Source organism: Petromyzon marinus, chromosome 60, assembly GCF_048934315.1.
Source record: "Petromyzon marinus isolate PM22_M1 ecotype Great Lakes invasive population chromosome 60, UKy_Petmar_22M1.pri1.0, whole genome shotgun sequence".
Classification (NCBI taxonomy): Eukaryota; Metazoa; Chordata; class Hyperoartia; order Petromyzontiformes; family Petromyzontidae; genus Petromyzon; species Petromyzon marinus.
This window is the reverse complement of record NC_133726.1, coordinates 9179771-9206623: the sequence shown is the minus strand read 5'-3', so window position 1 is coordinate 9206623 and position 26853 is coordinate 9179771. Positions and strand designations below refer to the sequence as shown.

Below are 26853 nucleotides of genomic sequence, written 5' to 3'. Positions count from 1 at the left end.
GTCTCTGTGTGAGTCTATGGGTCTCTGTGTGAGTCTATGGGTCTCTGTGTGAATCTATGGGTCTCTGTGTGCATCTACAGGTCTTTACGTCAGTGTACGAGTCTGTGTGTGTGTCGATGAGTCTCTATGTGAGTCTAGGGATCTCTGTGTAAGTCTGCAAATCTCTGTGAATCACAATAGCTCGCTGATCTCGTCAAGGAAGATAAACCATCACGCGAGCTCCGGTCGCGGCTTTTGCCTTTGCCCTCGAACAAAGGCGGTGGTCACCGCATCGCGCAGCGCTTTCAGATGCGCTTTGGCGGCCGTCTGGAATGCTCTTCCTTCCGATGTTATGAAGCCACTGGGAGCTATGGCACTTTTTAATCATCATCTAGGTTGACAAACTCATTTTTCTTTAGAACTGCTTTTTGTGTTTACTTTGTTGTCCTTCCCCCGCACCTCCGATTAGCACGGTTGGCTACGTACGGTGCGAAAGAAGTTCAACACACACATATACATAGGCTGCGATTGAGCCCGCTAAGCACGGCTGGGTGGACAGAGGCTGAAGCGAGACTTAAAAGACTTGCCCCACCGTGCACGTGAGGCGCCCCCCCCCCCCCCCTCTTGCAAGGGTGCTGTGGATGTAATCCAAAACCGACCCTTGTAGTTTTGTGTTTTACGTGTCGTTATTTCTTGTCATTTCACACGACCTTTTCAAGTCCTCACGTCACGAGGTGAAATCGAACGACAATGAATCCCCCCCCCCCCCATGTGACACCGCCGCCGTGGCGGCACCAAAAAACAAAGATCCCCCGTGTAGCCTTAACAGACTGTTGGGACAAGTGCCGTTAACGAGTAGCACGACCTGCGAAGGCCGGCACTGTGGCACACGAGGGGGGTGGGTGGCCAGCACCACGCCCGGCCGCCTTTGCCTCCCCAGTGGCGATGATTGCACATCGCACCAGGTACTCATTTGAGGCCGAGTCGACTGAGGGGAGGCCTAGGACCGGTTCAGATAACCGTCACCGATGTTGGCCGCGAGCGGGAATCGAACTCGGCTCGCCGGGTTTGAAGCGCAGCGCAATAACCGCTGCGCCACGGCTCACCACCGCCTCTACCGCCTCTACCGCCTCCACCACCTCTACCGCCACCACCGCCGCTCACCACCGCCTCTACCACCTCCACCACCTCCACCGCCTCTACCGCCTCTACCACCTTCACCACCTCTACCGCCTCCACCACCTCTACCACCTCTACCACCTCTACCGCCTCCACCACCTCCACCGCCACCACCGCCGCTCACCACCGCCTCTACCACCTCCACCACCTCTACCGCTCACCACCGCCTCTACCGCCGCTCACCACCGCCTCTACCACTCACCACCGCCTCTACCGCTGCTCACCACCGCCTCTACCACCTCTACCGCCTCTACCGCTACCACCTCCACCGCCTCGACCACCTCCACCGCCTCTACCACCTCCACCGCCTCTTCCACCTCCACCGCCTCTACCACCTCCACCGCCTCCACCACCTCCACCACCTCCACCGCCACCACCGCTACCACCTCTACCACCTCCACCGCCTCTACCGCCTCCACTGCCTCCACCGCCACCACCGCCTCTACCACCTCTACCGCTCACCACCGCCTCTACCGCCTCCACCGCCTCTTCCACCTCCACCGCCTCTACCACCTCCACCGCCTCCACCACCTCCACCACCTCCACCGCCACCACCGCTACCACCTCTACCACCTCCACCGCCTCTACCGCCTCCACTGCCTCCACCGCCACCACCGCCTCTACCACCTCTACCGCTCACCACCGCCTCTACCGCCTCCACCGCCGCTCACCACCGCCTCTACCACCTCCACCGCCTTTACCACCTCTACCGCCTCCACCACCTCTACCGCCTCCACCACCTCTACCGCCTCTACCGCCACTCACCACTGCCTCCACCACCGCTCACCACCGCCTCTACCACCTCCACCGCCTCTACCAGCTCCACCGCCTCCACCGCCTCTACCGTCTCTACCGCCACCGCCCTCCGCGCCGACGGAGGGCGGCCGCATCGTTTGGGACGCGCGGCTCGGCGAGGACGTGAGGCGGTGGGCGGCACCAGGAGACTGCGAAGCATTTCCTGCTTCGGCTACCCATCACCATGGCTGCCTTCAAAAACAGGATGCGTGTCTGTGTGTCTGCGTGTCTGTGTGTGTCTGTGTGTGTGTGTGTGTCTGTGTGTGTGCGTGTCTGTGTGTGTGCGTGTCTGTGTGCGTGTGTCTGTGTGCGTGTGTGTCTGTGTGTGTGTGGGAGCGGTGGTGCAGCGGCGAGCGCCACGCTGAGCTACAAACCCGACGACCCGAGTTCGATTCCCGCTCGCGGCCAACATCGGTGATGGTTATCCGAACCGGTCCCGGGCCTCCCCTAGGTCGACTCGGCCTCAAATGAGCACCTGGTACGGTGCGTGAAAACATCGATGCTGGAGAGACAAAGACGGCCGGGCGTGGTGCTGGCCACCCACCCCTCTCGTGAGCCGTTCCGGCCATCAAAGGTGCTCGCTAACAGCACTTGCCCTTACGGTCTGTTAAGGCTATACGGGGGCTCTTTGTCTTTTGTATATGCTGCTTACGAAGTTTTGTTCCGTGCTGCCATTCCAGACGTGTGACCCCCCCACCCCATTCCAGGCCTGCGGAGCAACGAAGGGGAAAAGAAGAAACTGCCAACAGCCAAGTGGGAGTGGGTGGGGAGGCGAGGGGGGGGGGTGAGATGGGATTTGCACTTACGGTACATTTCTTAAGTACGTTTCTTCTCGGGCCCCACGGTGGCTGTGAGATGTTAACTACCTCGCCTGGTATACAGGAGGTCGTGGGTTCAATCCCGACCCTGACGCCAGCTATATATTTGGAGTTTGCGTGTCTCTCTCTCTCTCATCATCATCATCACAGTGGCTAGGAGATGTTAACTACCTCGCCTGGTACACAGGAGGTCATGGGTTCGATCCCGACCCAGACGCCTGTTGCTGCATATTTGGAGTTTACGTCTCTTGTTGAGATATCATTTGTGAAAGCCCTGTCGCTTCTGAAAAATAGCTACGTAGCTTTGTGGGCCCTTTATATTTAAATAGTGCTTTTTTGTCATTTGTCCACGCGATTTTACTTCCGATCGCGCTGCCGGGCGTTGTGTCTCTCCTATTCGTGTTAAGAGGTCATCCCGCAGAAGCGGATGTCGCAGAACTGCCTCCCGAGGCAACTTCAAGTGACCTTTGGTCCACGCAAAAAAAAAAACAACACCCCCTCACTTTCCAATATTTGTCTGTCCACAAGATAACGGAAATTTTGTCTTTTTTTTACTTTTACATCCCCATTAGCCACATGGCCTTCTGAGAATGCAACTCATTGGCGGCGGCGGCGCCGCGTTTAACACGCAAAAGCTCTGCACCGGGTTTTTTGACAGTGTCTCACCGGTAGAATTGGTCTTTCTTGAAGCAATGCTGGTTTGACCGCCAGCTGTTCAATCGGCAAAGGACACTCTCACTCATGAAAGGGTCCTAGGGTGGCACAAAACTTCTACAATGCCACAGCGTAGCCTGGACCACACGATAGAGGGCAGCAGATAACCACGGGCTCTCTATATGACAGTAAATGTTCATGTCATCTGATACAGAAACAGAGACCACAACAGACTCAGGACTTGAACCTTGAACCCAGGCCGCTTGGTGGCAGTGCTGGCTCAATGTTTCCAACTTGGCCTTCATGAACCCCTTGAGAAAGAGAGACACCCAGACCCAGGCCTTGAACCTTGAACCCTGGCCACCCTTCGATAGTGCTGGCTCAATGTCTCTGCCACGGCCATTACGAATCCCTCGAGAGACACCCAGACCCAGGACTTGCACCTTGAACCCAGGCCCTTTGGACAGGGCTGGCTCAGTATCTCCGACACGGCCATTATGAACCCCCCCCCCACCCCCCGAGAGAAACACCCAGCCCTGGGGCTTGAAAACGGTGACCTGAGCTCGGCAACCCACGGGCGTGAAGTGTTTGTTCCATGCCGTGATGACGAGCGAGACGGATGGAGCTTCCCGTGTCCATGAGGATGAGACACGTCGCGGTGTTTTGCATCTTCGCCAAATTCCCAGCCCCGATTTTCCTCTACCCCGCTCGCCCGCCCGCCCGCCCGCCCACGGGGACGATGCTGCTGGCAGCAAAACTCACGCCATCGCAGAGAAATCTGCGGCAGCTCGCACACCAGGTCTCACCAAACATTTGCCAGATTTTTGTTGTTCTCAAATACAATAATGGACATTCACGTAATAATAATGCTTATAATCTGTATTTGCGGTAATATTCCTTTTGGAAAAAAACAAGCTGTCGTCACAAGGAAGGCGCTGCTGTTTGACAGACGGGTATAGCAGTAGATTCACGGCAGAGGGCGATGTCGCGATGTGATTTTAACCAATCCAGTCATTCCTGCGACCGTCAATCTTTAAGAATTGAGAAAATCTTGCCCGTGACGCTGCCACACGTGGCCTTACGTTTGTCGAGTGGCAGCACGGGATGCTTGCTGCGAAGCGGACAGCACGTCGCCCCTCGGTACCAACCAGGGCGGCCGCATGGCCTCGACCCACGTGCCCCTGCGACAAGCGCCAACCGCTCCTCGGGCGGCCGCATTGCCCAGCAGCGTGCGGTTGGAATCCGACCAGCCGGCCGGCCGGCCGCCGATTAACGCTGCACGGTTGGCTACGTACGGTGCGGAAGAAGTTCAACATATGGTGCACACATACGTAACCATAAAAATCCAACGACGTGCCTTCAACTTGACTCACGGAGCGAATCGGAGATTCGGCGGTAAAATAAAAAAAACGTTCCTGAACGGGAAGCGTCGAGCCGTGGACAATTCCCCACTGAATCGCTGGGACAATTCCCCTCCTCGAATCGCGAGGTCGGGGGGGGGGGGGGGGCGCGTGGCGTGAATCCATTAAGAGAAACACCTCGCCCCCCCGGGACGGTTTAAAGAATGGCGCAACAACAACAACAACAAACTCGACGACTTCCCGGATCGCAGCAGCGACTTAAAGCGGCGGCAGTGACTGCAGGGGGTCTAGGTGACTATATAGGTGACGTCCAGGTCTCTGATGCAAGTCAAATAGTAACCACATTTTTGTACGTTTGGTACGCACTTCATTCTCGAATTCGAGCGCCGCGCGGGAGATTCCGGCGCATCTCCTCGAGCCGGGCTCCCCCGAGAGTTCCACTGCTGGGTGAAGGGGGCCGAGGGCGCTGTGCGTGCAGTCGGCGAACTGTTCCGTTGTCGGCGCTCGCAAGGGGGCGGGGGGGGGGGGGGGGGAGGTTTGGGGGTAAACCTGGCGGGAGGCCAAAGCCAGCGGTGGCAGCGGCGGCCTCAGGAAGCCTGACTCACAGGCCGCCACCGCCCCCCCCTGCACCCAACTCCCACACGAGCCGCACTCGCGAGGCCCCTACCGCCACGGCCCCCCCACTCCACCCACCTCCCCCCCCACATTCGCCGTTTCTCATGCCGGTTTTCCCTCACAGATGTATTTCCGTATTTGTTTGTTAGTTTATACCCCTTAAAAAAAGTGTTTTTTTTATTTAAATCCAGATCTCATTGCAACGCCTAAAGTCTCAAATAGTTTTTTTAAACTTTTTTTCGGTCGTTTGCTGTGTTAAAATGTCGCGCACTGTTCGCTTTGCCAGTGGACGTCAAAGAGGGCCCCCCCCGTGGCGTTGTTCTAAGAGGAGGCCCCACATTTGCGAGCCGGCGTCATCGTCCAAATCTGCCGATTAAAAAAATAACTCTTAAATTACTAATTGGGTTATGGCAATTAGCAACGTGGTCCCCTGCCGTGAAACTACTACAGGCTGTGCGTGTGTGTGCAACACAGCGCCTTCCTGATAGCCAAACGTACAAACGATTTGATAACTTTTTGATTTGCAGAACAGACCTGGATGCCACAATTACAGTCACCCAGACTCCCCTTCCAGCCACTGCCGCCCCCCTTCAGCCACTGCCGCCCCCTCCAATCCTCCCACGTACCTCTGCGGGGAGGTTGAACGTGCGCACGTCGGGCGGCCGCTCCGTCGTCGCGCCCGAGCGAGCGGGAGAGGAGGCGGCGGGCGGGAGCGCGAGCGCCGCGCGGAAGAAGTCGCTGCACGCCGCCAGGACGGCGCAGTGCGCGGGGAAGCGGCCGCCTCCCGCGGCGACGCTGGCGTCGCAGAGGCCGCCGGCGGCGGAGCCGGCGCTCGCCGCGGCGCGCCGCTGCTCGTCCAGCTGCCGCAGCACGTCGGCCGCGTGGCCGGGGCGCTCGTACACGAAGGCGGGCGGCGCCGGCGCCGGGCGCGGCGATGACATGACGTCGCTCCCGTGCCCTGCTGGCGCCACGCGAGAGGAACGCGGTCAGGCGGCGGCGACCCGAGGGGCGTAACTTGGTGCAGGCGCAGCGCTGCTGCTGCCCAAGGGGCCTCTCCATGGACAAGAAGAGGCTCCCGAGGACAGCCCCCTCGAGTGGAGGGTGTTTGGCCTCCTGCCTCTCACGTACGTTGAACTTCTTTCGCACCATACGTATCCGACCGTGCTAATCGCCGGCACGAGTGGAGCACGGTTGGCTACGTACGGTGCGAAAAAAGTTCAACGTAAGTACGCGCATGCATACATTTTAAACTGGCTGACGAAGATCTCGATTCTCACTCTGACACAAGCACGTAAATGGGCGAACCCTTAGACTGGACATCACAGGCTCTGAGTATGTAGGTGTGTATGTGGAACGTACCGTACGGAGCCAACCGTGCAAATCGGACGTGTGGGGGAAGGACAACAAACTAAACACCAAAATGCAGTTTTAAAGAAATTCGTTTTCAAATCAGTATAGTGGTGTAGTGTATAGTAGTGTCGTGTAAAGTGTAGTGGGTAGTTCAGAGTAGTATGTAGGGTATCATTTATGCATGTTGAACTTCTTTCGCACCATACGGAACCAACCGTGCTAATCGCCGGCACGCTTTGGTATTTCCTGCACCTATGGTACAGGCAGAGCGATTCTAATCCACTGCTGGATGAGGGCCTCCCTAACGCCGTGCAGCACGTTGAGGTCGTTTGACCGTACTTCACCACGTGAGGGTTCGTGGACGCAGGGAGCGTGGATAGCGGAGGCATAGAAGTACGGTACAGCAATGGCTTTTGCTGCATTATTGGTCTGCTGCACTCCACGTAGCTCTTCCAGAGCAGCAGCAGCAGTGCCGGATTATCCTAGAAGCAAAAGTAGCTACATATGCTACAAGCCCCGCACTAGCTTAATCCGGCACTGAGCAGCAGCCTGCAGCAGCCTGGCGTGCATGGTGATCGCACGTCCCCACAAACAGATGAAGCTAAAGTTCAGGGCCCCAAGTAGCTCAGGGCCCCCCCCCCCCCCCCCGGATTCATGGAAAAAGCATTGGGACGAAAGCAGATATCAGCTCAAATTGAAATCCTAACCAACAAAACACCCAACCACAAACACCCAATGGATCTCTCTTATCCCTATCTTGTCTCCATCTCGCCTCTGCTATTTCTCTACATCGCTATCTTTGTTCCATATCTCTCTCTCATCATCACCACGGTGGCTAGATGTTGACTACCTCGCCTGGGATACAGGAGCTCGTGGGTTCAATCCCGAACCTGACTCCTGCTGTATATTTGGAGTGTATACGTTCACCCTTGTATTGCTAAACTTCCCTGAAACACACCGCACATTGTCTAGGATGGCCAAGTGGCTAAAGAAATGAGGGCCCAAGTAATACGCGGCTCTTTAAAGATTGTGATCCTAAAGGTCAAGGGTGCTGCGGTGGCCGGGAGATGTTAACTACCTCGCCTGGTAAACAGGAGGTCGTGGGTTCGATCCCGACCCTGACGACGCCTGCTGTGTATTTGGAGTTTGCGTGTCTCTCTCTCTCTCTCCTCGTGGTCACGTGGATTTTTATCTGTGTCCCCTGGTTTTCCCCTCCACATGTAGACTCAACATCACACATCTAGGATATTTGATTGTGAGAAATTTCCACGTGACAATAAGCCGCTTTGTCGGGCTGTCGTTTGCGGTGGCCAGGTCGCTTCTTTCTGCGACCCTCAATCCTTACTCAGTTTTTTACGTCTCTCATCCACGTCTCTTCTGTCATCCCGCTCGGGGCCAGCACCCCCGCACGGGATCCATCCAAAGCACCATCATCCACAGGGCTCGACCCGGCTTGGCTTTGCACATCCGACACGGTTGGGATCGCGCATGCTCAGCGAGTTCCTTCGCAGGCGCAATGACAACGGAGGCGACCATGAAGCGGTGCGCTCTACGCCACCCCCACTGGCGCTGGCGCGTGTGCGCGTGTGTGCGTGTGTGTGCGTGTGCGTTTGCGTGTGTGCGTGCGTGTGTGCGTGTGTGCGTGTGCGCGTGTGTGCGTGTGTGCGTGTGTGCGTGTGCGTTTGCGTGTGTGCGTGTGCGCGTGTGTGCGTGTGCGCGTGTGCGCGTGTGTGCGTGTGCACGTGTGCGCTCGTCTTGTGCGCTGTGCCCCACACGTTGCTACAACGGCCCGGGAAGCGGCCGCCGGTCGTTGTGTGTTGTTTTTTTTCTCTTCGCGTGGGATGTTTTCGGGTTCCTATACAAACCACGAGGCATTTAAAAGATGTGTATTACTCACGCTTAATCATTCTCTCGGCCGCAGAACCACTCGGAAGTTCCAAAAGTGCCGGCGCTTGGCGCGGAGAGAGAGCGAGCAAGGGAGAGAGCGGCGAGAGAGACCGGCACACCCTCTTCATCCATGCGGCTTCATCTCCCTCTCAAGGACCCAACGACTGAGAAAATGCCCTCGAGACTTTAACCACGAGAACAGGCCGCTGTGACATCCCCTTTACGAAACACCGTCGCCCATCTAAACCATCGCGTGCTCGCCCACCCCCAGCCCCCAACCGATCAGCGTAACCACCCCGGACGCCCCGGTATCCGCAACACGCGCTGGGGGTGTCAACGGTCACTTCGTTAGAGGCGTTCGCGTATCCGACTGTCCAGTGCTCGCTGAGCCGCATTGGCTTCCGGTTGCCGAACGAATACGTTATAAGGTCGCACTCATTACACACAAAGCGCTTGCCACAAATGAACCACAATACCTTGCTGATCTCGTCAACGAGCATAAACCATCACGCGACTCCGGTCATCCTCGCAGTGGCGGCTTTTGGCTCAGCAATCGAACGAAGGCGGTGGTCACCGCATCGCGCGGCACTTTCAGATGCGTTTGTGCGGCCATCTGTAATGCTTGTGTTGCAGTCGAAACGTCGTGATAATTTTATTGGTTTATATTTTTATTATTTTATTGTTTCCCTTCTACGTGACTTTACCGCAGGAACCAAGAATATGTGCGAAAGAAGTTCAACATGCATCTCCCCACCCTCCCCCCCAGCGAGTCGGATACGCGACATTGCCGCATTCGACAGGGAGCTCTGGGCGGTTTCCCGGTGCCGTGATTACCCAGCGTACATTTGCCATCGTGTGGGCCCCCCCCGTTTGTCAAATCCACTGCTGGATGAGGGCCTGGTTGAGGGGTTAGTTGACCACAACTGAACCACTCCGGCCAGTGCAGGTTTGGCGACGGCAGGGGATGCACTGACGTGGGAAGCGTAGAAGTACAGGTCAACAGACTTTGCTGCACCGAACCTCTGCTGCCCGCCGCGTAGCCCCACCAGCGCCGCAAGCCGATGGCACCCCGCTAGGCGTGGTGGTCGCCCATACAAGCGCTGCTATCCGTGGCTCAATGCTGCTTTGGCTTCCGAGATGTGGCGAGATGGAGATGGGGCACAGTCTGGGTGCGTTCCGGGTGCAGGTTGATGGTACTGTAACAGCGCAGCCCTGTAGTCCGTCGACAATTGAGCCGTGGATATATTTGAGTCCAATCACGTCAAACACGGCAGCGCAACGGTCCAGATAAACGCCGGCCATTCTCAATGCACCAAGGGACCAAGGCCTCCCCCCCTCATCGCGAGGGGTGTTTGTCGACCATACTTCACCACACCGGTCAGTGCGCGGGTATCGTGGAAGCGATTGTGGGGGGAAGGGCCGGCCCGGGCCACGCTCGCCACCGATGCCGGCCGTGATCGGGAACCGAACTCGCGTCGCCGCCGGCTCGCAGCGCGCGCTAACCGCCGCGCCACCGCTCCGTTCGCAACGCCTCGAGCGGGCGACCCCAGCGCGGGGGGCACCGCAGCGACCGCTCTCGCGCCACGCGGCACGAAGGGCCCGGTTGGACTCTCGACGCGGACGACTGCCTGCGTAGGGATTCTCTCCCGGTTCCGGGACGTGGCCGGTGTTGACCCCCAAAAACATCGCCAACGCTGAACAATTCCCTGCAGGTTACTCGGTTGGGATGACACAGAGCAGCAGCAGAACCAGCGGTAGCAGCAACAGCAGAAGCAGCAGCGTTGCCCCCCCCCCTTACTGCGAAATCTTGGCAGGGCCCTCCTGAAAACGAGCCTTGAGACTCGGTGTGAGGCCATCCCGAAGTAAGCGGAATAACAAGACTTGTTCAGCGATTAGCGCGAATAACAGCACAATCCTATTAGCAAAAAGTACACCCTCTTAGCAAACAGCACAACCCTCTTAGCAAACGGCACACCCTCTAAACAGAACGGACACCCTATTAGCAAACAGCACACCCAATGAGCAGATAGCACAACCCTATTTTCAAACAGTGCACCCTATTAGCAAACAGTACACCCTATTAGCAAACAGTACACCCTATTAGCAAACAGTGCACCCTATTAGGAAACAGCAGACTACCCTGCAACAACCAAAACAACAACCTGATCTTACAGAGGGAGTGAAAGTTAGTCGGTGACAGTGCAAGTACAGTAGGGCGTGCATTGTGACAGTTGCCAAGCGGTTGGCGGGGGGAGACATTCCCCGCATTGTGCCCAGTCACGCCCGGCGAGGCCTGCCCATCGTGAGCCCCTAAACGTGGTGTGGGGATGACAAAGGTGCCATTCTCAGCATGACTCGTCAGAAGTGTTGGTTTAAGTTTGCCGTCCCTTGTTGTCGATGGCGGTGATGGGGGTGGTGGTGGCGGCGGTGGTGGGGGTGGCGATGGTGGTGGCGGTGGTGGCGGAGGCAGTGGGGGCGGTGTTGAGGATGAGTGGGTGACAGGGATCGCTATCGCCCGTGTGAAACTGATACCAAAATCTGAACGCGATTGGGTTTCACGTCGGTTTATCGTCTCGCGCGTGGATTCCTGTGGGTGCAGTGGAAGCCGTCCCCGATCGCCTCAAGTGGCACGGGTGGCAGGGAGTGGAGGGGGGGGGCAGGGGTGGCCACCCGTCCTGGCTGCCCCTGGGGGCCCTCCTCGTCCCCCTCCTCTGGGTGAGGAGGGGCAGCTCCCTTTCGCCCCGAGAACTCCCTACAGAACTCTTCCCGGGACATCGCAAAAGTGTTCTGTCTGTTGCCTAATCGAGACGTTTAATAGTGATGACAACCCTCTTGAGATATTGCGAGATATTTTTCTCTTCTTCTTCTCCTCCTCACGATATGGGGCGCCATGGTGGCCAGATGTTAACTACCTCGCCTGGTACGCAGGAGGTCGTGGGTTCGATCTCGACCCTGGCGCCTGCTGCTGTGTATTTGGAGTTTGCGCGGTATCCCCCTGGTCACGTGGATTTTTCCTCCGGGTCCTCCGTTTTTTTCCCTCCACATTTAGAATCAACGTCACGCATTTTGGAGTTATTTGGCTGCTGCTATACATTTCCACGTGATGATAAGCCACTTTTTGTTCAGCTACCATTTGTGATGGCGAGGTCGCTTCTCAAAAATAGCCATAGAGCTCAGTGGGCCCTCACCTGGTAAAATAAAAAAAAATAGTTTTTGATAGTTTGAGCAGACAGCCCCGGTGACTTTGTCTTTCGAGTTTGATTATAGAGGCAAGTTAATCAGTCAGCCGTGACCCGACCTTGGGACATCCGAGTTGGGATGACCGTGTGTTTTTTGTGGCCACGTGCGTGCGGGCACGCACGTGCACACACACACACGCACGCGCACACACACACGCACGCGCACACACACACGCACGCGCACACACACGAACGCAACAAACTGCCAACTCACGCCGAGAATCCCTCTCTCCCGACCTTCCGCGTTCTAGGTCAGCTGCGTGGTCTTAACAGAACCGGCCTCCTAAATAAACACGCCGAACGAGGGTGACCCGGGGGTCAGAGGCCCAGAGCCGCCACCGCCGCCGAGAGCCTGGGTTTGAATCCGGGTTTCACCTGCTGCGATGATTACACACGCGGGTTCCCCCAGAGGGTCTCGGCCCGGTTGCCCCTGGGTGTCATGGTTAGCCAGGAGGGTTCGGCTAAAAGAAACAGCAATGTGGTTTAATTTTTGTCACGTGGATGAATGTCAAGCGAGGGGGGCAGCCTTCGATCGCAGTGTTGACGGCGAGCGACGCACCAGACTCGCGATCCGGAGGTCGCCGGTTCGACTCCAGCGACACAGTGGGGGCGAGGTTCTGGAATCCCTCCGCTACCCACCGCCGCCTCCGTCCACCCGGCGGCGCGAATGGGTGGACAACAGTCGACCGGCAGGTCGTGTGCGCGGTGGGGTAAACCGTGGGCGCTTCCGCCTCCATCCAAGGTGGTTCTCGTCACTCAGTTTGGTGCGACACAAAAAGAAAACTCCGAGAAAATATCGCTCTTGACGCAGGTCGCCCGTGCCTGCCAACGAGAATCCTCCATGCTGACCCCTTCAGTTTTCACCGTGGTCGCACGCCACCAACGCGGCGGCTTGGATCGACTACCGCGCCGCTCCAAGACGTTCGCTCCAGCAAGGCACGTGGGGAACGCCTCCCGATTCGGGCCACGATCACCGGCGTTACACGGCCAGTGGCAGCAGCGGGAGGGAAATCCGTCAAACCTTGGGATAACGGTGGAAATTCCACGTTCCTATGCCAGGCGTCAAAGTTGTATTGACCGATAATACCCTACCCATAGCCCTACAACACTAACCCTAGCCCTACAACACTGACCCTACCCATAGCCCTACAACACTGACCCTAGCCCTACAACACTGACCCTAGTCATAGCCCTACAACACTGACCCAAGTCATAGCACTACAACACTGACCCTAGTCATAGCACTACAACACTGACCCTAGTCATAGCCCTACAACACTGACCCTAGTCATAGCCCTACAACACTGACCCTAGTCATAGCCCTACAACACTGACCATAGCCCTACAACACTGACCATAGCCCTACAACACTGACCCTACCCATAGCCCTACAACACTGACCCTAAACATAGCCCTACAACACTGATCCTAGTCATAGCCCTACAACACTGACCCTACCCATAGCCCTACAACACTGACCCTACTCATAGCCCTACAACACTGACCCTACCCATAGCCATACAACACTGACCCTAGTCATAGCCCTACAACACTGACCCTAGCCCAACAACACTGACCCTAGTTATAGCCCTACAACACTGACCGTAGTCATAACCTTACAACACTGACCCTACCCATAGCCCTACAACACTGACCCTAGTCATAGCCCTACAACACTGACCCCAGTCATAGCCTTACAACACTGACCCTACCCATAGCCCTACAACACTGACCCTAGTCATAGCCCTACAACACTGACCCTAGTCATAGCCCTACAACACTGACCCTACCCATAGCCCTACAACACTAACCCTACCCATAACCCTACAACACTGACCCTAGTCATTGCCCTACAACACTGACCCTACCCATAGCCCTACAACACTGACCCTACCCATAGCCCTACAACACTGACCCTAGTCATAGCCCTACAACACTGACCCTACCCATAGCCCTACAACACTAACCCTACCCATAGCCCTACAACACTAAGCCTAGCCATAGCCCTACAACACTGACCCTAGTCATAGCCCTACAACACTGACCCTACCCATAGCCCTACAACACTAACCCTACCCATAGCCCTACAACACTAACCCTACACATAGCCCTACAACACTAACCCTACCCATAGCCCTACAACACTGACCCTAGTCATAGTCCTACAACACTGACCCTAGTCATAGCCCTACAACACTGACCGTAGTCATAGCCCTACAACACTGACCCTACCCAAAGCCCTACAACACTAACCCTACCCATAGCCCTACAACACTGACCCTAGTCATAGCCCTACAACACTGACCCTAGTCATAGCCCTACAACACTGACCCTACCCATAGCCCCACAACACTGACCCTAGTCATAGCCCTACAATACTGACCCTATCCATAGCCGTACAAAACTAACCCTAGCCATAGCCCTACAACACTGACCCTACCCATAGCCCTACAACACTGACCCTAGTCATAGCCCTACAACACTGACCCTACCCATAGCCCTACAACACTGACCCTAGTCATAGCCCTACAATGCGGACCCTAGTCATAGCCCTACAACACTAACCCTACCCATAGCCCTACAACACTGACCCGAGCCATAGCCCTACAACACTAACCCTACCCATAGCCCTACAACACTAACCCTAGCCATAGCCCTACAACACTAACCCTTGTCATAGCCCTACAACACTTACCCTTGTCATAGCCCTACAACACTGACCCTACCCATAGACCTACAACACTGACCCTAGTCATAGCCCTACAACACTGACCCGAGTCATAGCCCTACAACACTGACCCTACCCATAGCCCTACAACAGTGACCCTACCCATAGCCCTACAACACTGACCCTAGTCATAGCCCTACAACACTGACCCTACCCATAGCCCTACAACTCTGACCCTAGTCATAGCCCTACAACACTGACCCTAGCCATAGCCCTACAACACTGACCCTAGTCATAGCCCTACAACACTGACCCTACCCATAGCACTACAACACTGACCCTACCCATAGCCCTACAACACTGACCCTACCCATAGCCCTACAACACTGACCCTAGTCATAGCCCTACAACACTGACCATACCCATAGCCCTACAACACTAACCCTACCCATAGCCCTACAACACTAAGCCTAGCCATAGCCCTACAACACTGACCCTAGTCATAGCCCTACAACACTGACCCTACCCATAGCCCTACAACACTAACCCTACCCATAGCCCTACAACACTAACCCTACCCATAGCCCTACAACACTGACCCTAGTCATAGTCCTACAACACTGACCCTAGTCATAGCCCTACAACACTGACCGTAGTCATAGCCGTACAACACTAACCCTACCCATAGCCCTACAACACTAACCCTACCCATAGCCCTACAACACTGACCCTAGTCATAGCCCTACAACACTGACCCTAGTCATAGCCCTACAACACTGACCCTACCCATAGTACTACAACACTGACCCTACCGATAGCCCTACAACACTGACCCTAGCCATAGCCCTACAACACTGACCCTAGCCATAGCCTTACAACACTGACCCTAGTCATAGCCCTAAAACGATGACCCTAGTCATAGCCTTACAACACTGACCCTACCCATAGCCCTACAACACTGACCCTAGTCATAGCCCTACAACACTGACCCTACCCATAGCCCTACAACCCTGACCCTACCCATAGCCCTACAACACTGACCCTAGTCATAGCCCTACAACACGGACCCTAGTCATAGCCCTACAACACTAACCCTACCCATAGCCCTACAACACTGACCCGAGCCATAGCCCTACAACACTAACCCTACCCATAGCCCTACAACACTAATCCTAGCCATAGCCCTACAACACTAACCCTTGTCATAGCCCTACAACACTTACCCTTGTCATAGCCCTACAACACTGACCCTAGTCATAGCCCTACAACACTGACCCGAGTCATAGCCCTACAACACTGACCCTACCCATAGCCCTACAACAGTGACCCTACCCATAGCCCTACAACACTGACCCTAGTCATAGCCCTACAACACTGACCCTACCCATAGCCCTACAACACTGACCCTAGCCATAGCCCTACAACACTGACCCTAGCCATAGCCCTACAACACTGACCCTAGCCATAGCCCTACAACACTGACCCTACCCATAGCCCTACAACACTGACCCTAGCCATAGCCCTACAACACTGACCCTAGTCATAGCCCTACAACACTGACCCTACCCATAGTACTACAACACTGACCCTACCGATAGCCCTACAACACTGACCCTAGCCATAGCCCTACAACACTGACCCTAGCCATAGCCTTACAACACTGACCCTAGTCATAGCCCTAAAACGATGACCCTAGTCATAGCCTTACAACACTGACCCTAGTCATAGCCCTACAACACTGACCCTAGTGATAGCCCTACAAGACTGACCCTAGTCATAGCCCTACAACACTAACCCTACCCATAGCCCTACAACACTGACCCGAGCCATAGCCTTACAACACTGACCCTACCCATAGCCCTACAACACTAACCCTACCCATAGCCCTACAACACTAACCCTACCCATAGCCCTACAACACTGACCCTAGTCATAGTCCTACAACACTGACCCTAGTCATAGCCCTACAACACTGACCCTTGTCATAGCCCTACAACACTGACCCTAGTCATAGCCCTACAACACGGACCCTAGTCATAGCCCTACAACACTAACCCTACCCATAGCCCTACAACACTGACCCGAGCCATAGCCCTACAACACTAACCCTACCCATAGCCCTACAACACTAACCCTAGCCATAGCCCTACAACACTAACCCTTGTCATAGCCCTACAACACTTACCCTTGTCATAGCCCTACAACACTGACCCTAGTCATAGCCCTACAACACTGACCCGAGTCATAGCCCTACAACACTGACCCTACCCATAGCCCTACAACAGTGACCCTACCCATAGCCCTACAACACTGACCTTAGTCATAGCCCTACAACACTGACCCTAGTCATAGCCCTACAACACGGACCCTAGCCATAGCCCTACAACACTGACCCTAGCCATAGCCCTACAACACTGACCCTAGCCATAGCCCTACAACACTGACCCTACCCATAGCCCTACAACACTGACCCTAGCCATAGCCCTACAACACTGACCCTAGTCATAGCCCTACAACACTGACCCTACCCATAGCACTACAACACTGACCCTACCGATAGCCCTACAACACTGACCCTAGCCATAGCCCTACAACACTGACCCTAGCCATAGCCTTACAACACTGACCCTAGTCATAGCCCTAAAACGATGACCCTAGTCATAGCCTTACAACACTGACCCTAGTCATAGCCCTACAACACTGACCCTAGTGATAGCCCTACAAGACTGACCCTAGTCATAGCCCTACAACACTAACCCTACCCATAGCCCTACAACACTGACCCGAGCTATAGCCCTACAACACTAACCCTACCCATAGCCCTACAACACTAACCCTACCCATAGCCCTACAACACTAACCCTTGTCATAGCCCTACAACACTTACCCTTATCATAGCCCTACAACACTGACCCTACCCATAGCCCTACAACACTGACCCTAGTCATAGCCCTACAACACTGACCCGAGTCATAGCCCTACAACACTGACCCTACCCATAGCCCTACAACAGTGACCCTACCCATAGCCCTACAACACTGACCCTAGTCATAGCCCTACAACACTGACCCTACCAATAGCCCTACAACACTGACCCTAGTCATAGCCCTACAATATTGACCCTAGCCATAGCCCTACAACACTGACCCCCTAGCCATAGCCCTACAACACTGACCCTACCCATAGCCCTACAACACTGACCCTAGCCATAGCCCTACAACACTGACCCTAGTCATAGCCCTACAACACTGACCCTACCCATAGCCCTACAACACTGACCCTACCCATAGCCCTACAACACTGACCCTACCCATAGCCCTACAACACTAACCCTACCCATAGCCCTACAACACTGACCCTAGTCATAGCCCTACAACACTGACCCTACCCATAGCCCTACAACACTGACCCGAGCCATAGCCCTACAACACTAACCCTACCCATAGCCCTACAACACTAACCCTACCCATAGCCCTACAACACTAACCCTTGTCATAGCCCTACAACACTTACCCTTATCATAGCCCTACAACACTGACCCTACCCATAGCCCTACAACACTGACCCTAGTCATAGCCCTACAACACTGACCCGAGTCATAGCCCTACAACACTGACCCTACCCATAGCCCTACAACAGTGACCCTACCCATAGCCCTACAACACTGACCCTAGTCATAGCCCTACAACACTGACCCTACCCATAGCCCTACAACACTGACCGTAGTCATAGCCCTACAACACTGACCCTACCCATAGCCCCACAACACTGACCCTAGTCATAGCCCTACAACACTGACCCTACCCATAGCCCTACAACACTGACCCTACCCATAGCCCTACAATACTGACCCTATCCATAGCCGTACAAAACTAACCCTAGCCATAGCCCTACAACACTGACCCTACCCATAGCCCTACAACACTGACCCTAGTCATAGCCCTACAACACTGACCCTACCCATAGCCCTACAACACTGACCCTAGTCATAGCCCTACAATGCGGACCCTAGTCATAGCCCTACAACACTAACCCTACCCATAGCCCTACAACACTGACCCGAGCCATAGCCCTACAACACTAACCCTACCCATAGCCCTACAACACTAACCCTAGCCATAGCCCTACAACACTAACCCTTGTCATAGCCCTACAACACTTACCCTTGTCATAGCCCTACAACACTGACCCTACCCATAGACCTACAACACTGACCCTAGTCATAGCCCTACAACACTGACCCGAGTCATAGCCCTACAACACTGACCCTACCCATAGCCCTACAACAGTGACCCTACCCATAGCCCTACAACACTGACCCTAGTCATAGCCCTACAACACTGACCCTACCCATAGCCCTACAACTCTGACCCTAGTCATAGCCCTACAACACTGACCCTAGCCATAGCCCTACAACACTGACCCTAGTCATAGCCCTACAACACTGACCCTACCCATAGCACTACAACACTGACCCTACCCATAGCCCTACAACACTGACCCTACCCATAGCCCTACAACACTGACCCTAGTCATAGCCCTACAACACTGACCATACCCATAGCCCTACAACACTAACCCTACCCATAGCCCTACAACACTAAGCCTAGCCATAGCCCTACAACACTGACCCTAGTCATAGCCCTACAACACTGACCCTACCCATAGCCCTACAACACTAACCCTACCCATAGCCCTACAACACTAACCCTACCCATAGCCCTACAACACTGACCCTAGTCATAGTCCTACAACACTGACCCTAGTCATAGCCCTACAACACTGACCGTAGTCATAGCCGTACAACACTAACCCTACCCATAGCCCTACAACACTAACCCTACCCATAGCCCTACAACACTGACCCTAGTCATAGCCCTACAACACTGACCCTAGTCATAGCCCTACAACACTGACCCTACCCATAGTACTACAACACTGACCCTACCGATAGCCCTACAACACTGACCCTAGCCATAGCCCTACAACACTGACCCTAGCCATAGCCTTACAACACTGACCCTAGTCATAGCCCTAAAACGATGACCCTAGTCATAGCCTTACAACACTGACCCTACCCATAGCCCTACAACACTGACCCTAGTCATAGCCCTACAACACTGACCCTACCCATAGCCCTACAACCCTGACCCTACCCATAGCCCTACAACACTGACCCTAGTCATAGCCCTACAACACGGACCCTAGTCATAGCCCTACAACACTAACCCTACCCATAGCCCTACAACACTGACCCGAGCCATAGCCCTACAACACTAACCCTACCCATAGCCCTACAACACTAATCCTAGCCATAGCCCTACAACACTAACCCTTGTCATAGCCCTACAACACTTACCCTTGTCATAGCCCTACAACACTGACCCTAGTCATAGCCCTACAACACTGACCCGAGTCATAGCCCTACAACACTGACCCTACCCATAGCCCTACAACAGTGACCCTACCCATAGCCCTACAACACTGACCCTAGTCATAGCCCTACAACACTGACCCTACCCATAGCCCTACAACACTGACCCTAGCCATAGCCCTACAACACTGACCCTAGCCATAGCCCTACAACACTGACCCTAGCCATAGCCCTACAACACTGACCCTACCCATAGCCCTACAACACTGACCCTAGCCATAGCCCTACAACACTGACCCTAGTCATAGCCCTACAACACTGACCCTACCCATAGTACTACAACACTGACCCTACCGATAGCCCTACAACACTGACCCTAGCCATAGCCCTACAACACTGACCCTAGCCATAGCCTTACAACACTGACCCTAGTCATAGCCCTAAAACGATGACCCTAGTCATAGCCTTACAACACTGACCCTAGTCATAGCCCTACAACACTGACCCTAGTGATAGCCCTACAAGACTGACCCTAGTCATAGCCCTACAACACTAACCCTACCCATAGCCCTACAACACTGACCCGAGCCATAGCCTTACAACACTGACCCTACCCATAGCCCTACAACACTAACCCTACCCATAGCCCTACAACACTAACCCTACCCATAGCCCTACAACACTGACCCTAGTCATAGTCCTACAACACTGACCCTAGTCATAGCCCTACAACACTGACCCTTGTCATAGCCCTACAACACTGACCCTAGTCATAGCCCTACAACACGGACCCTAGTCATAGCCCTACAACACTAACCCTACCCATAGCCCTACAACACTGACCCGAGCCATAGCCCTACAACACTAACCCTACCCATAGCCCTACAACACTAACCCTAGCCATAGCCCTACAACACTAACCCTTGTCATAGCCCTACAACACTTACCCTTGTCATAGCCCTACAACACTGACCCTAGTCATAGCCCTACAACACTGACCCGAGTCATAGCCCTACAACACTGACCCTACCCATAGCCCTACAACAGTGACCCTACCCATAGCCCTACAACACTGACCTTAGTCATAGCCCTACAACACTGACCCTACCCATAGCCCTACAAGACTGACCCTAGCCATAGCCCTACAACACTGACCCTAGCCATAGCCCTACAACACTGACCCTAGCCATAGCCCTACAACACTGACCCTACCCATAGCCCTACAACACTGACCCTAGCCATAGCCCTACAACACTGACCCTAGTCATAGCCCTACAACACTGACCCTACCCATAGCACTACAACACTGACCCTACCGATAGCCCTACAACACTGACCCTAGCCATAGCCCTACAACACTGACCCTAGCCATAGCCTTACAACACTGACCCTAGTCATAGCCCTAAAACGATGACCCTAGTCATAGCCTTACAACACTGACCCTAGTCATAGCCCTACAACACTGACCCTAGTGATAGCCCTACAAGACTGACCCTAGTCATAGCCCTACAACACTAACCCTACCCATAGCCCTACAACACTGACCCGAGCTATAGCCCTACAACACTAACCCTACCCATAGCCCTACAACACTAACCCTACCCATAGCCCTACAACACTAACCCTTGTCATAGCCCTACAACACTTACCCTTATCATAGCCCTACAACACTGACCCTACCCATAGCCCTACAACACTGACCCTAGTCATAGCCCTACAACACTGACCCGAGTCATAGCCCTACAACACTGACCCTACCCATAGCCCTACAACAGTGACCCTACCCATAGCCCTACAACACTGACCCTAGTCATAGCCCTACAACACTGACCCTACCAATAGCCCTACAACACTGACCCTAGTCATAGCCCTACAATATTGACCCTAGCCATAGCCCTACAACACTGACCCCCTAGCCATAGCCCTACAACACTGACCCTACCCATAGCCCTACAACACTGACCCTAGCCATAGCCCTACAACACTGACCCTAGTCATAGCCCTACAACACTGACCCTACCCATAGCCCTACAACACTGACCCTACCCATAGCCCTACAACACTGACCCTACCCATAGCCCTACAACACTAACCCTACCCATAGCCCTACAACACTGACCCTAGTCATAGCCCTACAACACTGACCCTACCCATAGCCCTACAACACTGACCCGAGCCATAGCCCTACAACACTAACCCTACCCATAGCCCTACAACACTAACCCTACCCATAGCCCTACAACACTAACCCTTGTCATAGCCCTACAACACTTACCCTTATCATAGCCCTACAACACTGACCCTACCCATAGCCCTACAACACTGACCCTAGTCATAGCCCTACAACACTGACCCGAGTCATAGCCCTACAACACTGACCCTACCCATAGCCCTACAACAGTGACCCTACCCATAGCCCTACAACACTGACCCTAGTCATAGCCCTACAACACTGACCCTACCCATAGCCCTACAACACTGACCCTAGTCATAGCCCTACAATATTGACCCTTATCATAGCCCTACAACACTGACCCTACCCATAGCCCTACAACACTGACCCTAGTCATAGCCCTACAACACTGACCCGAGTCATAGCCCTACAACACTGACCCTACCCATAGCCCTACAACAGTGACCCTACCCATAGCCCTACAACACTGACCCTAGTCATAGCCCTACAACACTGACCCTACCAATAGCCCTACAACACTGACCCTAGTCATAGCCCTACAATATTGACCCTAGCCATAGCCCTACAACACTGACCCCCTAGCCATAGCCCTACAACACTGACCCTACCCATAGCCCTACAACACTGACCCTAGCCATAGCCCTACAACACTGACCCTAGTCATAGCCCTACAACACTGACCCTACCCATAGCCCTACAACACTGACCCTACCCATAGCCCTACAACACTGACCCTACCCATAGCCCTACAACACTAACCCTACCCATAGCCCTACAACACTGACCCTAGTCATAGCCCTACAACACTGACCCTACCCATAGCCCTACAACACTGACCCGAGCCATAGCCCTACAACACTAACCCTACCCATAGCCCTACAACACTAACCCTACCCATAGCCCTACAACACTAACCCTTGTCATAGCCCTACAACACTTACCCTTATCATAGCCCTACAACACTGACCCTACCCATAGCCCTACAACACTGACCCTAGTCATAGCCCTACAACACTGACCCGAGTCATAGCCCTACAACACTGACCCTACCCATAGCCCTACAACAGTGACCCTACCCATAGCCCTACAACACTGACCCTAGTCATAGCCCTACAACACTGACCCTACCCATAGCCCTACAACACTGACCCTAGTCATAGCCCTACAATATTGACCCTAGCCATAGCCCTACAACACTGACCCCCTAGCCATAGCCCTACAACACTGACCCTACCCATAGCCCTACAACACTGACCCTAGCCATAGCCCTACAACACTGACCCTAGTCATAGCCCTACAACACTGACCCTACCTATAGCCCTACAACACTGACCCTACCCATAGCCCTACAACACTGACCCTACCCATAGCCCTACAACACTAACCCTACCCATAGCCCTACAACACTGACCCTAGTCATAGCCCTACAACACTGACCCTACCCATAGCCCTACAACACTGACCCTACCCATAGCCCTAAAACACTGACCCTAGCCATAGCCCTACAACACTGACCCTAGCCATAGCCTTACAACACTGACCCTAGTTATAGCCCTAAAACGATGACCCTACCCATAGCCCTGCAACACTGACCCTACCCATAGCCATACAACACTGACCCTAGTCATAGCCCTACAACACTGACCCTAGTCATAGCCTTACAACACTGACCCTAGTCATAGCCCTACAACACTGACCCTAGTGATAGCCCTACAAGACTGACCCTAGTCATAGCCCTACAACACTAACCCTACCCATAGCCCTACAACATTGACCCTAGCCATAGCCCTAGGAACGCACTGCGACGTCGTGGGGGGGACCGCCTGTGCCACAGACTGTACAGATTGAAGTAAAGACAACAAATAAATGGCCATGCCCACAAAGGTTGCAGCCGAAGAGCCGCACGCGACACCGGAGGCCGCAGGTTGCCGACCCCAGGCCCGGCCCGACGATGGCGGCCGAGCCAGCAGGCCCGGGTACCCTTGGTTCAGTTGCGTCTCCTCGGCACCGAGAGATTACAGCAGTCCCCTCGGTTCACAGTAACATCGTCGGTTAACGGTTTATCGGTTAACGTTTCGCCTCCCATAGGAGCCCGTGGTTTCGACCGACGCTAAAATCTCGATTAACGGTGCCGTGTTTACGTTACGCACGCGGGGCGTCAACTTCGGCCAATCCGATCGCTCATAAGTGGGGCTGAGCCATGCCCTAAGCCAATCAGCAACGCCCATTTCTGAGGGTTTAGACCTCGGGGACCGGCTTTCTTTGCGTCACGGATTAATTATTTTAACGGATAATTACTATATTCGACGAGCAGTTATTTTGGTTGACAGTAGTTTTCGTGGAGCGGATTATGAAAAAACTGTTAACCGAGAGACTGCTGCATTCAGTGCTCGCGACGTCCTGGACACAGCGCCACCGTCTCCGCAGCGAGGTTACGGCCCCGCTCACTCGCGGGTGCTGACTCCGAGGGAACACGTGCCAGACTTCTTTTTAAAAAAATGTAAGATGTAAATGTTTTACCGATTGCGGTAAAGTGACACAATTATATATTGCCACCCAGGGGAGCCCCGCGCAGGCAGATTTACGTTACAGCGATCGACCGCTACGCTGCCGCTCCCCACCTCACCACCACCACCACCAAGCCACGGTCAATCCTCTGCTGGACGAAGGCCTCCGCCCCCCCAAGCCACCGCCGCCACCGCCGCTGCCCCTCGCGATCCTGCGACGTGACGGTCCTCCACCCCAGCGCTTTCCCCTACGCACGGGGAGCTGACTGTGGAGCCGATTGTCACAGCCCCTTCTCCTCCAGGACGCGTTCCATGCCTTGGCCGCCGCTCCGTTGTCGTTCTCGACCACCGGGCCCTAGTCGCCGTGACGCGTCCACTCCAACGCCAATCCAAGCATTTACCGTGACAACAAACTTGGACCATTTGAGGATTCCCACTGACAAATTCGGTTACCAATATTCGTTTGCGCGCCTTTTGTGTTGCCCGAACTCAAGCGAAGCTGACAGGGCACACAAGTGGCTGCTCAGCGTTGTCCTCCTGTTTTGTTGTTTTGGGCCTGGTCTCCACCCGAGTCGCTCGCGAACACTTCCATTTGCTCTGCAGTCAGCTTCCCCTGCCGGGTTATTGTCTCAGGCTCGCCGACGCGCTGACGGATCGCGCGCAGAGGGCGCGGCATCGCGACGGCAATCAATGATTACGATTATTGTGTGCGAGTGAGCGAGCGAGTGGTGGGGTGGTTGGAGTGGATGACCGAGTGGGTGAATGAGTGAGTGTTTGGTGGGTCAGTTGGTGGCGGGGGGGGGGGTGAATGAATTGTTGAGTGGGTGGGTGAGAGATATTTGGCTGAGTGGGTGGTTCGGCGAGGGAGTGGTTGGGCGAGCGAGCGGTTGGGCGAGGGAGCGGTTGGGCGAGGGAGCGGTTCGGCGAGGGAGCGGTTGGGCGAGGGAGCGGTTGGGCGAGGGAGCGGTTGGGCGAGCGAGCGGTTGGGCGAGGGAGCGGTTGGGCGAGTGAGCGGTTGGGCGAGGGAGCGGTTGGGCGAGGGAGCGGTTGGGCGAACGAGCGGTTGGGCGAGCGAGCGGTTGGGCGAGGGAGCGGTTGGGCGAGGGAGCGGTTGGGCGAGGGAGCGGTTTGGCGAGCGAGCGGTTGGGCGAGGGAGCGGTTGGGCGAGCGAGTGGTTGGGCGAGCGAGCGGTTGGGCGAGGGAGCGGTTGGGCGAGCGAGCGGTTGGGCGAGCGAGCGGTTGGGTGCGTGAGTGGTTGGGCGAGGGAGCGGTTGGGCGAGCGATCGGTTGGGTGAGCGAGCGGTTGGGCGCGTGAGTGGTTGGGCGCGTGAGTGGTTGGGCGAGCGAGTGGTTGGGCGCGTGAGTGGTTGGGCGAGGGAGCGGTTGGGCGAGCAAGTGGTTGGGGGAGCGAGCGGTTGGTCGAGCGGTTGGGCGAGTGGTTGGGTGAGCGAGTGGTTGGGCGAGCGAGTGGTTGGGCGCGCGAGTGGTTGGGTGAGCGAGTGGTTGGGCGAGCGAGTGGTTGGGCGAGGGAGTGGTTGGGCGAGCGAGTGGTTCGGCGAGCGAGTGGTTCGGCGAGCGAGTGGTTCGGCGAGGGAGTGGTTTAACGAGTGATTTGGCAAGGGAGTGTGTTTTTGGGGCCTGTCCGCTCGCTTCCCCATGGAGCATCTCAAACGCGCCGTTCGCTCCCGTGCCTCCAGGTGCCCTCCTGGGAGGCACGCGGCACGAACAACAAACCACGACAGGGACGACCACGACGACGTTACTAACGAGGTGACGCGTTCACACGCCAGCGTCCAATACCTCCCCCCCCCCCCCCCCGACGGCCATCCGACCGAACGCAGCCGGAGCCCGCAACGGCCGGGAGGCCGCTCGCGCTCGTGGACGAGAGCGTCGTGGTGGCAAACGAGCGCGACCGCGGGGGCGGGGATCTCTCCGCGACTTCTGCCGGGGTCTGCGGAGCTGCGTGACCCCCACCCTCAGTCCCCTCCCCCAAGCTGCAGATGTGCGTGTGCGCGCGTGTTTATTTTATCGCGACACTGCAAGGGCCCAACGTTTAACTGATCTCGCCACTATCGCCGCTCGCACCCAAACCCCAATCGCCCGTTCGGAGGGACCCCACAATTCCCTTTTTACCACCACCCCCACCCCATAACCCACATTAGGGGGCGCCACGGTGGCTAGGAGATGTTAACTACCTCGCCTGGTATACAAGAGGTCATGGGTTCGATCCCGA

At 55.3% G+C, this 26853-nt stretch overlaps 1 protein-coding gene across 5 annotated transcripts in view; it reads right to left on the bottom strand.

The window, feature by feature from the left end:
- LOC116955479 (uncharacterized) overlaps positions 1-26853 on the bottom strand; it is an 82468-nt gene that overhangs the window by 19283 nt on the left and 36332 nt on the right. For 2 of the 5 annotated variants that reach the window (XM_076053353.1, XM_032976585.2), the window contains exon 2: positions 6028-6362. In XM_076053353.1, coding sequence (XP_075909468.1) covers positions 6028-6342 — 315 coding nt within the window. In that variant the 5' untranslated portion in view covers positions 6343-6362. Of the gene's footprint in view, positions 1-6027; positions 6363-8096; positions 8255-26853 lie in introns of all 5 variants that reach the window. The other 3 variants (XM_076053352.1, XM_032976586.2, XM_076053354.1) reach the window with 2 other exon arrangements.